At 36.4% G+C, this 15776-nt stretch overlaps 1 protein-coding gene across 1 annotated transcript in view; it reads left to right on the top strand.

The window, feature by feature from the left end:
* The first annotated feature begins 361 nt into the window (after nt 1–361).
* The window catches only part of pfdn1 (prefoldin subunit 1), a 39617-nt gene continuing 24202 nt past the window's right edge, over nt 362–15776 (top strand). The window contains exons 1-3 of the mRNA XM_073825180.1: nt 362–405; nt 987–1153; nt 1242–1326. Coding sequence (XP_073681281.1) covers nt 373–405; nt 987–1153; nt 1242–1326 — 285 coding nt within the window. The 5' untranslated portion in view covers nt 362–372. The remainder of the gene's footprint in view (nt 406–986; nt 1154–1241; nt 1327–15776) is intronic.

The raw sequence follows: 15776 nt of genomic DNA, 5'->3' as shown, positions 1-15776 counted from the left end.
ACAACATGTTGATAATTACAAATAGTTTCTTGAGCAATGTCTCACTGAGATGAAACATTCCAGCTGTAAATATAGAAAAGGCAGCTTAAATTAGACTCAGCTTTGGGGAAACATTTGTGACACTTTCACATTTATCACATTCAGATAAAAGTCTCACATGTTTAATATCTTGTGCACTGTGTCATTCCTGTCCAGCGCTATTTTGAGACTGAAACTGTATCTATAAACCTACCGTGCTGCCTATCTAGAGAGCATTTTAGACAGCCAGCTGTCTATTCGAAACCGAAAATGCTGTCTAGGTAGGCCGCTCACTAGGTTTTGCGACCAGCTTGCGCCTGCGCATGCGCAGTGACTCATTCTACTGTTAGCATCATGGCGGCTCCCGTAGACCTCGAGTTGAAGAAGGTAAATGAGGGTTTACATATGTATACAGGGAAACTAAACGGGTTTATTACTTCGTCAATATAAATTAAGCAAGTAAAGAAGTTTTTAAGCGCAGGTAGATCGGAATATAGGCTTGGAACTGTAAAAACAATGTGATATACCAACAAGCAACCTCGGTGCTCCTAGAAACCTTTACATTTTTATTGTTTTCAGTCAAAATATCATAGATATTACACTTTGCTGCTGTGAAGTCCTTTACTACTGTAAACCCTGTATAAATTATTATGTATACGTAGATAAAATAATGTACGAAGCTTTGAAAATATAGCTGTCATTTTGTCTAATTGTGGGTTATTTGATGGTAACTCCGTTGCTGATTATTTGTAACTACGATATTTTTGATTAAATGTATGATTACCATCATAAACCTATGTAAATGTTCTGTCATTTCAGCCCTTAGTCCATAGTTGAGTATGTAGTGTATAGAATAACCCTTCCTCAGGTTCTTCTAAAATAACGTTCTCGTTCACGTTCATAATGTGTTTAAAGACATTAGAAAAGTTGATGATATTGCATTTAATCCTCACATCTGTATGCCACAGGCCTTTGCAGAACTGCAGGCTAAAATGATTGACACCCAGCAGAAAGCGAAGCTGGCTGACCTGCAGATCGAACAGCTGAGCCGCATGAAGAAGCACTCCAACCTCACGCATGCAGAGATCACGTCTCTCCCTAACAGCACCCGCATGTTTGAGGGAGCGGGACGCATGTATGGACATTTTTCTTGGTGCAAAATTTTCCCTGAATGAGAATTTTTTATCTGTTCGTTGTTTTGACCTTCTTCTCACTTTTTCTAGGTTCATCTTACAGTCAAAAGATGAGATCGCCAATCAGCTTTTGGAAAAGCAGAAGACGGCAGATGAGAAGATCAAGGAGCTTGAGGTACGCTAGGTGCACGAAAACATGTAAAGCATTTCTGTTACACGCTGTCATGCACCTCAAAGCTGTGTGACTTCTCAGGAATACTGATTTACATGTTTACATTGGGTATTTACATACATACTGAGATCCAATCACACAGTCTAAAAACAACCATTTCTGGGATATTTGTAACTCTACTGCTGGTTAAATATTGGACAGAACACATGGGTTAAACGTTTGACACAGCATGCTGGGTTGTTTAATTTAACTCAACTATTGTGTAAAAATTACTCGATTGCTGGCTTAAAATAGGTTGGAAATTAGAACTCACCAAAATTGTATTAATAAGCAAGAACACCCAAAAGACAAATTAAATTTATTTGGAGGAATACAGCATAGTTTACCATATTACATACATTTAAACTTCCTTAACAAGCATTTTAGAAATAATAAATGTAACATTTAGAAGCAAAATCCGAATTTAAGCGTATTCAACCAATGTCTGTTATCCACTTTCATCAAAATAGTGTTGATTCCTGTGCCGGTATTGGACTCGCAGCACTTCATAACGTGCTCGTAAACAAACAGTACTGAGATGAGAAAACATAATTTCACTTCAAAATAAATTCAGGATGAATAAAATAATTTATGTATTTATGCAAGGCAAAAAGTGCATCCATCATGCAAAACGACAGTTGCTAACACACTTAGCTGACTGGCTTCTCTGACTTCTCGATAGTTTACCACAAAATGATAATTCTTTAATTAATTACTCACCCTCATGTTGTACCAAAACCACAAGACCTTTGTTTATCTTCAGAACACAAATTAAGATATTTTTGATGAAATCCAAGAGCTCTCTGACCCTTTATAAACAGCAAGGGTCCTACCACATTCAAGGTCCAGAAATGTACCAAAAACATCAACAGACGGTGGTAGGACCTTTGCTGTCTATAGAGGGTCAGAGAGCTCTCGGATTTCATCATAAATATCTTAATCTGTGTATAGTTTCAGCTGTCAGTGAGAATGACCCAGCCAATAACACAACGGCTGGGTAACACAAAAAATACACAACACTGGAAAAAATAACCCATCAGACTCAATTTAGCAGTTAGTTAGTAAAAAATAGTTTTGTTTAGAGTGCAAGTGTTTAGTACAGTTGTAAACAAAAGTTAGTTATTTTTGCAAACTGAGTGTTAATATTGTAATAATCGTATTTGTGTTGAACATATATATATATATATATATATATTAGGGGTGGGCATAGATTAATTTTTTTAATCTAGATTTTTTTTAATCTAGATTAAATCTTGGAATTAATCTAGATTAATCTAGATTAAAATGGCTAATTTGAATTCTGCTGAAGGCATTTTCAGAATATGTGTGCTACCCAAATAATGACTAAAAGTCTTCGAGAACGGGCCAGGTGGCGCATTAGATCAGGCGCTCATCTCCTGTTTCCAAAATGCATCACAAACTACTTGACAATTGCATTTACAACATAATTACCTATACAAACTTGTGTAACCAAGTACTTCTGCGCAAAAGGCTGCGCGACGTGCGCGTTGCCGTTAAATACACAGACGCGCACGGGCATGGATTTCTGTGTGCTTCGATTAAACTGCATTGCTTTTAGAAGCGTTAATTCAGTTGTTGCATATAGTTTAATGTCTTTATTTCGGGATTATCAAAGTAAATTCTAACTCAAACTTGAGATTTTACTGGGGCACAGCAGATTTTCACTGGGGCACGTGCCCCAGTAAAAAGGGTCTAACAACGCACGCACCTGCCCTGAAGCGGCTTCATAACTGCATCCATGTTTGCACGTCTCATTTGATGTGGTAATTCCACAGAAGTTGAAGACTCGTTCCCGCCTCCTACAGTGCAATTCGACTAGGTATACGTCATCCGCGCTAAAATATCAAAGTGAAAGTCATCATAGCTTACGTAATTTAGACCCAGCTCCCAACCCAACTTTGAGAATAGATTAACGGCGATATTTTTTTTATCGCCCGATAAGAGTGTCACGTTAACGCAGCACATTAACTCCGATAACGGCCCACCACTAATATATATATATAATTCAAAAATAGCAAAAATAGAATATATATGCATTAGCAAGGATGCATTGAATTGAGCAAAAGTGACAGTAAAAGCATTTATGTTATGAAAGAAGTCATCAAAGTAACCTGAAAAATATTCTACTCAGCTGTTTTCAGCAATAATAATAAATGTTTTTTTAGCACTAAATCAGCATATTGGATAGTAAAAATATTTTAGAATTTGACTCTTTTGCTGCACTATGAATCAAATAAATGCAGGCTTGGTAAACAGAAGAGACTTCTTTAAAAAAAAACATAAAAAATCATACTGTTTAAAACATTTGACTGGTAGTATAAATACATTTATACAGTGACAGTTAGTAATGTATGCACTTGTGAAATGAAAACACGTCTATGTTTAAGGAAATCCAGTCACAAGTGGTCACAGGAGGTTCATATATAGTGCATGTGGTGTAAGTGATAATGCGTTAGGTTGACCACTTGTGATCATATCACCCAAGACAGATGTTAACACCAGATGTAAACAGAACCTAGTATCTTGTATTTGTAGTCTTATTATACCTTTGTTTTTTTCCACTCTTCTTAAATAAAAAAGCAGTTAGCTTGAATGACTTTGTCATGATTCTATTATGAAGATTTGAACCATTAGAAGAAGAAAGTTTAGACAATGCATAAAATGTATATGTAAAGCTAAATTTAATTTTATTAATGACAAACAACTACATTTAAAGAATGAATGAAATGGTATATATAGTTTACAAATTAATCTATAAATAGTATTTTGATTCAGAAATAACACTTTGTGTGTGTGTGTGTGTGTGTGTGTGTGTGTGTGTGTGTGTGTGTGTGTGTGTGTGTGTGTGTGTGTGTGTGTGTGTGTGTGTGTGTGTGTGTGTGTGTGTGTGTGTGTGTGTACCTGGTATTCATCACGTTGCGGGGACCAAATGTCCCCACAAGGATAGGAATACCAGTAGATTTTGACCTTGTGGGGACATTTCTCAGGTCCCCATGAGGAAACAGGCTTATAAATCATGCACAATGAGTTTTTTTGAGGAAGTAAAAGTTTGCACAATCTCCTGTGAGGGCTAGGTTTAGGTGTAGGGCAATAGAAAGTACGGTTTGTACAGTATAAAAACCATTACGCCTATGGAATGTCCCCATAAAACATGTAAACCAGTGTGTGTGTGTGTGTGTGTGTGTGTGTGGTTTTAAGTCTTTCAGAAACTCTCATGCTTGTGCGGTTATTTTTTCCCCTGAGCCGTGTTGGCGTGCTTCTCCCGCAGTTTTGCAAGTGCACTCAGAATTTCACGCTCAGTGTTTGTGGGCAGAAGCCCCCTGCAGTCTTGTTTTAGCTCCGTTGGTTCATTCAGGGGGAGGTATGTGTGGTTGAAATGATAGGCATACATCACAGCCTTCCCATCACTATGGTAAAACCACATGAGCTACACAGCCTTCATGATATACTTATCTTCTCATAAACATTCACATGCTGCATGTTGTATTATTAGTGCTGCCATCCTTTCGCCTGGACTTTTGCTTTATTTGGCATGATGTCCTTATTTGTGGACAATGTGCAGTAGAGAGTTTTGGTGAAATACTGCTAAAAGATTTTGTGAAATTATCCACTGTCAGTCATTTCCGCCAGTGAGAAAGCTGCACTGGAATTTAGTAGGTGGTCTGAAAAAAACAGTGAAAGGACTGATGTATTCATTCTTGATTTGACAAACCAAGAACTCATTGTAAGGAAATTGTGATGACATGCCATCGTCATCATCTTCATGTGGGCCTGTGTGAAAATGATTGATGCAATGGATTCAGTGTCACATCATGTTTTTTTCCTTTGTGGTGTGTTGTGTCGTAGATGTCGTCACAGGTTTTCAAGTTTTCACCAGCCTCATATTTAAAATATCTGCTCTTTTGAAGTGTTGAAGTGAAATTGCATTGCTTGTTTGTGCGTGTTTGTCTATTTTCTGATTATATTTCTGATTATGTTTTAATGTAGCTTAGACATTATGATATAGGCAGCGTCCAAAAAAAATAATCCGTTCAGATTTCTTCTTTCTGACCATACTTTTAAAAAAATGTTATTAATAATACTGTAAGAAAAATTTAAAGTGAACCATTCTTTTATAGAGCTATATAAGTTTGTTATTATTGGAATGTATTTATTACTGTGAAGTGTTATTAGTTTGTTTTTATAAAATATAATTTATTGTGTAATTTATTACATTTAATATAATTGACTTTACTCCGCAAAAATGAAATAAATAGGTTAAAAGTGATGCAAAAGTCATGTATTTATAATCTTGTGAAAGATTTCTATTTTTAAAAAAATGCTGTTCTTTTGAATTTTCTAGTCATCAAAAAATCCTGAAAAAAAAAATGTATTGCAGTTTCCACAAAAATAGCACAGATGTTTTCGACATTGATAATAAGAAATAATTTCTGAAAAACTAACAGCATTTATTTAACATAGAAAACACCTCGTTCAAAGTTTGGGGTCAGTAAATATTTCTTTCTTTCTCTCTTTGATAGAAATTAATAATTTTATTCAGCAAAGATGTGTTAATTGATAAAAAGTGATAAAACTTATATTGTTAGTAAAGATTTCTATTTTGAATAAATTATGTTCTTTTTAACTTTTTGTTCATCAAAGAATCCTGAAAAAATGTATTGCAGTTTCCACAAAAGTATTTTTTGGAACCTGTATTATTATTATTATTTTTTTTTTTGATTCTTTGATAAATAAAATGTTAGAAAGAAAGAACAGCATTTATATAAAATAGAAAACACCTTGTGCAAAGTTTGGGGTCAGTAAATCTTTTCTTTCTTTCTCTCTTTAAAGGAAATTAATACTTTTATTCAGCAAGGATGTGTTAAATTGATAAAAATTAAAATTTATATTGTTAGAAAAGATTTCTATTTTGAATAAATGCTGTTCTTTTTAACTTTTTATTCATCAAAGTAGCCTGAAAAAAGTATCAAAGGTTCCAAATAAATATGAAGCAGCACAACTCTTTCCAACATTGATAATAAAAATGATAAATCAGTATATTAAACTTATTTCTGAAGGTTTGTGTGACACTGAAGACTGGAGTAATGGATGATGAAAATTCAGCTTTGCATCACAATAAATTAAAATATATTTTAAAGTATATTATAATAAAAACATTATTTTGAATTGCAATAATATTTTATAATATTACCCTTTATCTGCATTAATGATCAAATAAATGGAACATAATGAGCATAAGAGACTTAAAAAAAAAAACATAAAAAATCTTGTCTTACTGATCCCAAACTTTTGAACGGTGTGTATATATTGAGCAGCATATATTACATTTTAGTTGTAATAAAATGTCATAATATTACGGTTTAACTGTAATTTTATCAAATAAAGTCTTGGTGAGCTTACAAGACTTATTTCAAAAACATGAAAAAAAAAAAAAAAAAAAACTTACGACCCTAAACAGTTAAGGATTTTAATTTGAAATAATAAAAATGTACTCTTAAAATCTCCTGAGTAAAAATGATAAAAATAAACCAATAAAATGACCTAACTAGCTGAAGCCAGCATTTGGGTAAAAGAAAAAAAAATAGCACAGCATTTTTTAGCATCCAAATAAAAACTACCCAGCATCTGGGTAAAAATATTAGAAATAACCCAATAACCCAGATTTTTTTTTTTTTTTTGAGTTGCATTAAACTGTTCTGTGGTCATTTTCAAATGCGTGTTACTATATTAAAGGGATAGTTCACCCAAAAATGAAAATTCTGTCACCCTCCTTCATCTTTGGAACACAAATTAAGATATTTTGGATGAAATCTGAGCGCTTTCTGACCCTGCGAAGAAAAAGATGTAACTCACACGTTCAAGTTACATAAAGTCATTATTTTTGTTTTCTTTGCACCCAAAAAGTATTGTTGTAGCTTCATAAAATTAAGTTTGAACCACTAATGTCACATGGACTATTTTAATAATGTCCTTAATACCTTTCTGGGCCTCTGCTGTCTACACAGGGTCAGAAAACTCTCCGATTTCATCAAAAATGTCTTCATTTGTGTTTTGAAGTTGAACAAAGGTCTTAGGGTTTGGAGTGACATGAGGATGAGTAATTAATGACAGAATGTTTATTTTTGAGTGAATTGTCCGTTTAAGTATCCAATCTGTAATGAAATTACAACACTGCTTGTGACACTGCGAAATGACCCACCAAATACAAAATTGACCATATTTGGTGATTAACCGGTGTCAATTTGAGACTCCCTGTACTCTGTGTAACACTAGCATAACATGTGCAGCACATGAAACAGATTCTGAGCTTGTGAGTTTGTGACCACATCAGTCACAATGCGAACAAAAGCGAGAAAAATACTCACTGATGTCATTGTTAATAACAGAGTGAAAAGGCAGCTGTCCAGGTGTTTACCTGATCTTTAGAAGCATGCGACCACCTGTAGCCACCTGGGAGGTCCTGCTTTCAGATCAGATCAGCACAGTTATTTTTAACTTGCATCATATGAGGGTGATGCAGCACGTAGGCTTTTGGAATTGGAAACTTTCTATCATTTTGCATTTTCTTTTTTTTTACTCAGAATATGACCCCGGTCAGGTGAAAAGTTTGAATAAAACAGTGCAGCTTTGTCTTCGAGGTGTCATAAAGTGACGTGCTTCTATTCATTTTACTTAAAAGATATTTTAAGACTATGCAAGTTTGGAAAATTTCATGAGAAGGATGAGAGGAAGTATTCATTTCCTTATGATGGGAATTTAAAGTCATGTTCTAAAAATAGTATTAATTTGATACAATGCACAATGTTGGTTTAGAGATGCTTTAGGGCTGATCCAAATTTCTTATCAGACTAAATAAACTTTTTCAATCATTCCGTGAAGGTGTGATTTACTGTAAAGTTCACTCATCTTTCAGTATTATTCTGTGAGTTACTTCCAACTACCGTTGTGGTAAATAGTGTACGGTAATCATAATTAAGCAGAATGGGAGATATCAGTGCAGACGAATTTCATCACAGCCCCTTGATGAGTGTAGAAAGCAATGAACGGTCATCTGTGATGCAGTGAAACACAGACACTTAGCAGATCAGGTATAGTAGTCTAGTCTAGTTGCCATTCATCTGTCTGGCTCTGATGTGTCATGCAGAATCATTGCTTCATCTCTCTTTAGCTTTGAGCCTGTGTTGAAAATGGAGATCAAAACATTATTTGATCAAGTCATGCCTCTGTGCAAGTATTTCGCCTTTGGCTATTAACATCAAATAGGCACAATTCTTTTCTTTCTTTTTCTTTCTTGCTTGTATACTTGTCTTCATAAGTTGAGCCAAGGGTTCTTTGTAGTAGAGATGGGCATTTTAATTAGGGGTTCAAGCATGTAGCGCTGAAACCCTATTGCAATTTTTTCGAACGGCTAAGGATCAGCAATCTCTAAGTAAAACTGATCGGGCAGACCAAACCGTAAGTCATAGAGACTTGAAACTTGGAAGGATGGTAGTACTCACATCGTTTACAATGTCACCAAGGCTCACCCCAATCGGCCTGACGGGGGCGCTACAGCGATCAAAAGTACGAAATCGCTCATAACACCTCAACTGTTAGTTGCAGGCTCCAGTGTTGTTTTCGTCAACGATGACGATGACGAAATCATTTCGTTGACGCCACTTTTTTTCATGACGATAACGAGACGATGACGAGATAAAAATGGCTCGTTGATGACTAAAACATGACGAGACGTGTGTGAGTTTTCGTTGACGAGATGAGAATAGACGAAAATGTTAGTGGGTGGTCCGTCAGACATTTAAAATGCATGACATTTCCGCTTATTGTGCATGCCAATTAAAACTTAAAAAGTATCTGACGCTATGGCAAGCCGTTTTAGCATTAAATACTCTTTGCTATACTAGTATGGCAAGCCGTTTTAGCATTCCATCCTTGTTTGTCTTTTATGTTCTAAAACATTCCTTCATTATTGTAATTATTGGTGAAAATAGTCGATCCGGAAGCTCACATTGTGTTGAACTATAGATCTGCTATTTTCAGAACTTATAAGTGACACTACCCAACAGCAAAATACTTACTGACCTACATTAATTTGTTAAAAGACTACTTTTTCCCCTTTTTATGACTAAAACTAGACTAAAACCTTTTTGACTTTTCGTCGACTAAAACTAGACTAAAACCTTTTTGACTTTTCGTCGACTAAAATTAGACTAAAACTATCACATATAGAAGTGACTAAAATTTGACTAAAACTAAGAAGCATTTTAGTCCAAAAGACTAAGACTAAATCTAAGATGGTTGTCAAAAACAACACTGGCAGGCTCAAGTGTTTTTATTTTTGAGTATTTTGGAATTTTTTGAAAAGCCTACTTTTGCAAACTAGTCCTAGGTTTTACGGCAAATCGTAACCAAACCAATGCAGAATGATTCTCTGGAAAGTGAATATCAATAATTATCAGAAAAATACTTGAACTTTTGGCTCATCGTTGCAAAGAGACTCCAAAATGTTAGAAAGGGACAGGGCCACTTTTACCAAAATGGCTATAGCTTTTGGAAGGAATGAGATATTTTCGTCAAACTCTGTGCACATGTATAAGAAATTACAGACTTTGAATACTAGGAGGTGCTACGAAATGGAAAGAAACAACAGCAACTGTGCAACCATTTGTCCAATCGACTTGAATTTTGCTATGCAGTGTCTTTGTGCTACAAGTGTCTATGAGGACATTTGCAAATCTCCAAAAACATTGCCACCACTAGCCGATGAATTTGAATACTTTTTTAGACAAGATTAATGGAAGCCGATCGGAACAAAACTCAGGGGGGCCGGTTTTACTCATTTTGCCCCAAAGGTCTGTAAGAATTTTGAAAGAAATTGGCTCTAATGGGGTTTAATGCAGCTTTTTTCACATACACACAATATTCATATCAAATGATAGATCTCCTCATTCTCAACTACTTTGCCTCAAGTGTCACTACTGTCAATTAAATTGTTCATTAATTATTCAAGATTATCTAAAAAAAACTACTTTTGCAAAATAGTTTTGTGGTTTTTCGCTTAATCTCATCCAAACCCCTGCAGTACAATTTTCTGGGCTCTCTAGGTCAGTAATTCTAAAAAAAAAAAAACTGTTGAACTTTACTATTAGATTAGCTGTAACAGGATCATTTTAAAAGGACCATGGACAAATAATCTAAAAGCCTATAAATCCTAAATGAAAACTCAAAACTTCATGAAACTAGGTAAGCACTTGGGACAGATGATTGTAAACAAGCATGCAACAGTTATGGAAATCTGACCATAGGTGGCGCTGTAACAGCCATAAACACTAAACATCATAATTTTTCTATGGTAAATTACCTGAATTTGCCAAAAATGTTTTTTTTTTTATCATTAATTTAGGTGCTTACAGGTTTGCCAAATAATATGTCATTTATTTTTTCATATGTTGAACCCCTATAAACATTTAATTTTGTAGTAAATGTTATAATAAATAATGTTTTACTTTAAATGTATAATGTTGATTTAATAACTATTTACAAATATATGCATTAACATTAACTTTTTTTCTTTTTCTTAAGTACTATATTCTGCAAGGATGCATTTAGTTAATCAAAAGTAACAGTAAAGACTTTTGTTACAAAAGAGGTTTATTTCAGTCTTTCTATTCATCTTACTTTCTATTCATCAAAGAATTCTTTTAAAAAGTATCTTGATTTTCACTAAAATTCTTAATAAGGCATTAATATGAAATATTAGGCAGGCAGTCAGACAGGAGAAATGGCTGCTGAAAATTCAGATTTTCTTTCACAAGAATAAGGCCCAATCCCAATTCTATTTTCTACCCCTTCCCCTACCCCTCGCCCCTTCCCCTTGTCCCTTGAAACGAAGTGGAAAGGGGAAGGGTTAAAATGTTTCCCCTAAGAAATGGGACACCACTACAACACTGTTATACGTCATCATACGTTGTCGCTAGTTCCTAACGTTACGTCAGAGGACATGCGCCGGTGTTTATCACACATTCCAAGATGTCGCCGCCAGTCATAGCAGTGTGGATTGCAGCGATTTTTTTACATTTGTCTTCAGCAAATTTTGTGAGACGAAGAAGACGACGATATCTTCGCCACTTAAGTTTGCTGGTGGATCGGGCTGGGGTGAGTATGATGACTGCAAAAGTGTTTTGTTGAATTTAACATAGCCAACTACACAGTTCGCTAACAGCTAACCATTAACGGTTAGCTGGACATGTAAATAAAGTAATGTTTTCGTGTTGTATGGGCACGTTTACATACATTTGTTAGATACATATAACAAAAGACAACAGTTTTTTGATGGTTACGTGATAGCATATTGTTTTCATATGTTTGTACCCTATTATGTAACGTTATTAACTTTACTCTGTAGCCACAGCCATATCACCCTGCAGCCCAAGACCGGTTGCTCACTGAAGCTAAGCAGGGTTGAGCCTGGTCAGTACCTGGATGGGAAAACTAGGTTGCTGTTGGAAGAGGTGTTAGTGAGGCCAGCAGGGGGTGCTCACCCTGTGGTCTATGTGGGTCCTAATGCCCCAGTATAGTGACGGGGACACTATACTGTAAAAGGCACCGTCCTTCGGATGAGACGTTAAACCGAGGTCCTGACTCTCTGTGGTCATTAAAAATCCCATGGCACTTCTCGTAAAGAGTAGGGGTGTAACCCTGGTGTCCTGGCCAAATTCCCTCCACTGGCCCTAGTCAATCATGGCCTCCTAATAATCCCCATTCATTGAATTGGCTCCATAACTCTCTCCTCTCCACCTGTAGCTGGTGTGTGGTGAGCGCACCGGCGCCGTTGTACTGTGGCTGCCGACGCATCATCCAAGTGGATGCTGCACACTGGTGATGGTTGAGGAGAGATCCCCTATATGATTGTAAAGCGCTTTGGGTGTATGGCAATACACAATGAAAGCGCTATATAAATGCATCATTCATTCATTCATTCATTCATGTCAGTCCACTGCAGATTAATGAGGGGAACTTCTTTGTTACAGGCTGGTGGTCCAGCGTCATACTGCAGGCTAAACCTTAACGTGCCAATCCTGCGGTTGTGGTTTGATGAGGAGCTTGAGCTGAAGCAGGATTTTCGCCTGAGCAGAAGAGCCATGAATGCTTTACAGGGACTCTTGCACAGAGAACATGACCATGGCTGGGGTAATCAGCTGGAAACTCTAATCTATGTTTACTGGCTGGCTCATGGACTATCATACCGGGTAGTGTCCAGTGTTTTCAATGTCCCAAAAGCAACAGTCCACCGTGTAATCCACAAAGTGGCACAAAACATATGGGTCAAACTAAAGTATGTAATCTTCTTTCCACGAGCAGAGGAGCTGCAGGCAGTGGGACAAGGATTTGTTGAACTGTCAAGAACCCCTGCATTTAAAAATGTTGTTGGTGCAATAGATGGCACGCACATCAGGATCAAACCCCCACGGCAGCACCAAATAGACTATTTAAACTACAAGGGCTTTTATTCCATCAGCATGCAAGCAATATGTGATTCCAGTGGACGGTTCCTAGATATATTTGTTGGCTATCCAGGGTCAGTTCATGACACACGTGTACTGAAAAACAGTACATTTTATAGGGCACGACGGTATCCCCCTACAGGGTACATTATACTGGGTGATGGGGGCTATCCATGTTTAGACACCCCAGTCTGCTTGATTACACCCTACAAAGAGCCAGTGAATGGACAAATCCAGGGGCGGTTCAATTACTACCACTCAAGGGGACGCAGCATAATTGAAAGGGCTTTTGGCATAATGAAGACAAGATGGAGGTCTACACTTTTTAAAGCCTTGGAAGTCAAACCAACATTTGCACCCCAGGTCATTGCTTCCTGTGCCTTCTTGCACAATGTGTGTTTGGACAATGGGGACCTGCTAGAACCTGATGATGACATTTCAAGGGAAATGTTTGGCTCTGAACCTCCCCGTGAAGCTCTGGCACGCACCGAAACCTCTGGGAATGGTACAAGAGACAGATTGGCTGCCCTAGTTTCAGGCATTGTGCAGGACCCATGAAAATGAGCTACATGTGTGTAAACAGTAGCTTTTACATTTGTTTGTACAGACAGTACACATCTTTTTTATGCATATACGCACTATGAGTCAAAGTTTTGGACACACTTCTCCATTCTCTTTAATAGGAATGTGTGTCCACATCTTTGACTCGTAGTGTATATTTACATGTTGCTACGCTAATAAGTTTTTCATAGTTTAAGTGTATTTGCTTTTCATGCCTTTTATCCATTAATGTGTAATAAAATGTTTTCTTACATATTACATGGTGAATTGTTTATTTCTTTATGGCGCTTTGTATCATTAATGATGGCCAGACACACTTTTTTAAAGTCAATATTTCTTTTTATTGCCTCAAATATAAAACTTTAATATAAATAGTTATGTAAATGCACTTCAAATTACTTAAATAAATATTGCACTTCGATGAATATAAATGTAAAGAAAATAAAATATAAAAGGCATAATAATAAAAAATGGCATTTACATTACAAACAACAAATACCTAGAACTGTTGTACTTGTAAACAGTAGTGCAGCTTGCAGAACTAGAAGACTTGGTGCAAAATATATGAAAAACAACTACATTTTGTCAACCATTTTTTCAAAAAGATTAAGGAACCTCTCAGTCTTGGCCTCACTCTCTTCGTGGCGTTTTTGCTCCTTCAGGGACTCTGCAACTAAGAAGTCCACAATGGGATTTGTTTTTTTTTTTTGTTTTTTTTCTGGGTGAAGGAGTTAAGGGGCTTGTTATGGCTGTGGGGGATGCTGCGCTGGCTCCAGATGTATTCTGCAAAGGTGAGGTTTCTACAGTGCTGCTTGCAGTCTCAGTACTGGTTTCAACAATCTCCTAGAAGATCAAAAAAAGTACTTTAGTCAAAAAATTGGTAATGTGGCCATATATCATGTGCGATACATTTCTTTTGTAAAACAGCTACATTCTGCCCTCAGAACAACAATGATCAATCACTGACCATAAAAAAATAACATTGTATTTAAGACATTACCATGAGGATTGCTGTTGGTTCCTCATCAGTGAGTGATGCAACCACCACAGGAGGGTCCACTGAAGGCCTGGCACCCAACACCTCATGCATGTCTTCAAAATATTGCCATGTAGCAGCTGTTGCCTCTCCAGCATCTGTTCCTGAACCAGTTTTAGGTGTTCTTAAATCCTGAAAAGACACAAGCACATTATTTATATTTATATTGTCTCCTCTTATTGCAATGCATGCTTTACATTTGTGTGTGTGTGTGTGTGTAGGTGGGTGGGTGTACATAAGAATAATGTAAAATAAGCAGTGTAATGACTGCAAGGAATGTAATTGCTGTAGTTGTCATAACACCACATTACTTACCTTATATTTCTTCTTTAAATTCTCCCATTTTTTGGAGGCCTGTTGGCCTGTCACTATTCCCTCCAACCCCAGGTCCTTTATTAATGTCCTGTAACATATAAACAGCAATAAAATTGTATCACAGCATGTATCCAATGGAACATTAAAAAAAAACATGTAGCATGTAGAGATTACTCACTCCCAAAGTTTTTTTGCGCCGTATTTTGATTTTAAAAACAGTTGCTCATTTTCACCACGAAAACGGATGAGCCTGCGGGTTTCCTCAGCCGTCCCTATACAGAATATAAATGACAAAAATGTTGTCACGTTGCAATAAGTAGAATAGTGTAAGCACCGTTCATTTACATGTACACATATGGCCGTAAGCTAAACAAACAATGCGTTATCAAATGCTCGCCCAACTGCAAATTGCCGTGCTACTGAACTTTTATATTTGTTTCTAGCATGCAGTCAAGTGTATATGACATAAAAATATATTTTGTAATGTCGTGCAATCGGTGCTATCCGCTAGCAAAATCGGTGTTATCCGCTAGCAAACATTCTTTTACACAACATCACCATAAACACAAACACAAGACTAAAGGTAATATACATATAATGAAAATTTGTCATAAAAAGCCTTATTAACGGCAAAAATTACTTACATTTATGTGTCTGCTTGCTCGAGTGAGCAGCCATGTTGAAAATTTCGCTTAGCCCTTCGTTTGAAGTGAGGTCCCCGAAAAATCTTCGTTTGGAGGGCTATCTGGCCCTTCCCCTTACCCCTACCCCTACAACCAAAAGAGAAATGGGACACCCCTACCCCTTCACGTGAACGCGCCAAACGGAGGGGTAGGGCTAAGTGAAGGGCTAAGGGGTAGAATTGGGATTGAGCCTAAATCTCTTTTTAAAATATATGAAAATTAAAATCATTATTTTAAATAGTAATAATTTCAATCATCCAATAAATACACACTTAATACACACTTCAGACTTCTTTT

The sequence above is a fragment of the Garra rufa genome, chromosome 19 (assembly GCF_049309525.1).
Source record: "Garra rufa chromosome 19, GarRuf1.0, whole genome shotgun sequence".
In the NCBI taxonomy this organism is placed as follows: domain Eukaryota; kingdom Metazoa; phylum Chordata; class Actinopteri; order Cypriniformes; family Cyprinidae; genus Garra; species Garra rufa.
Note: the sequence above shows the minus strand (reverse complement) of the source record. Positions and strands in the feature narration are given on the sequence as shown.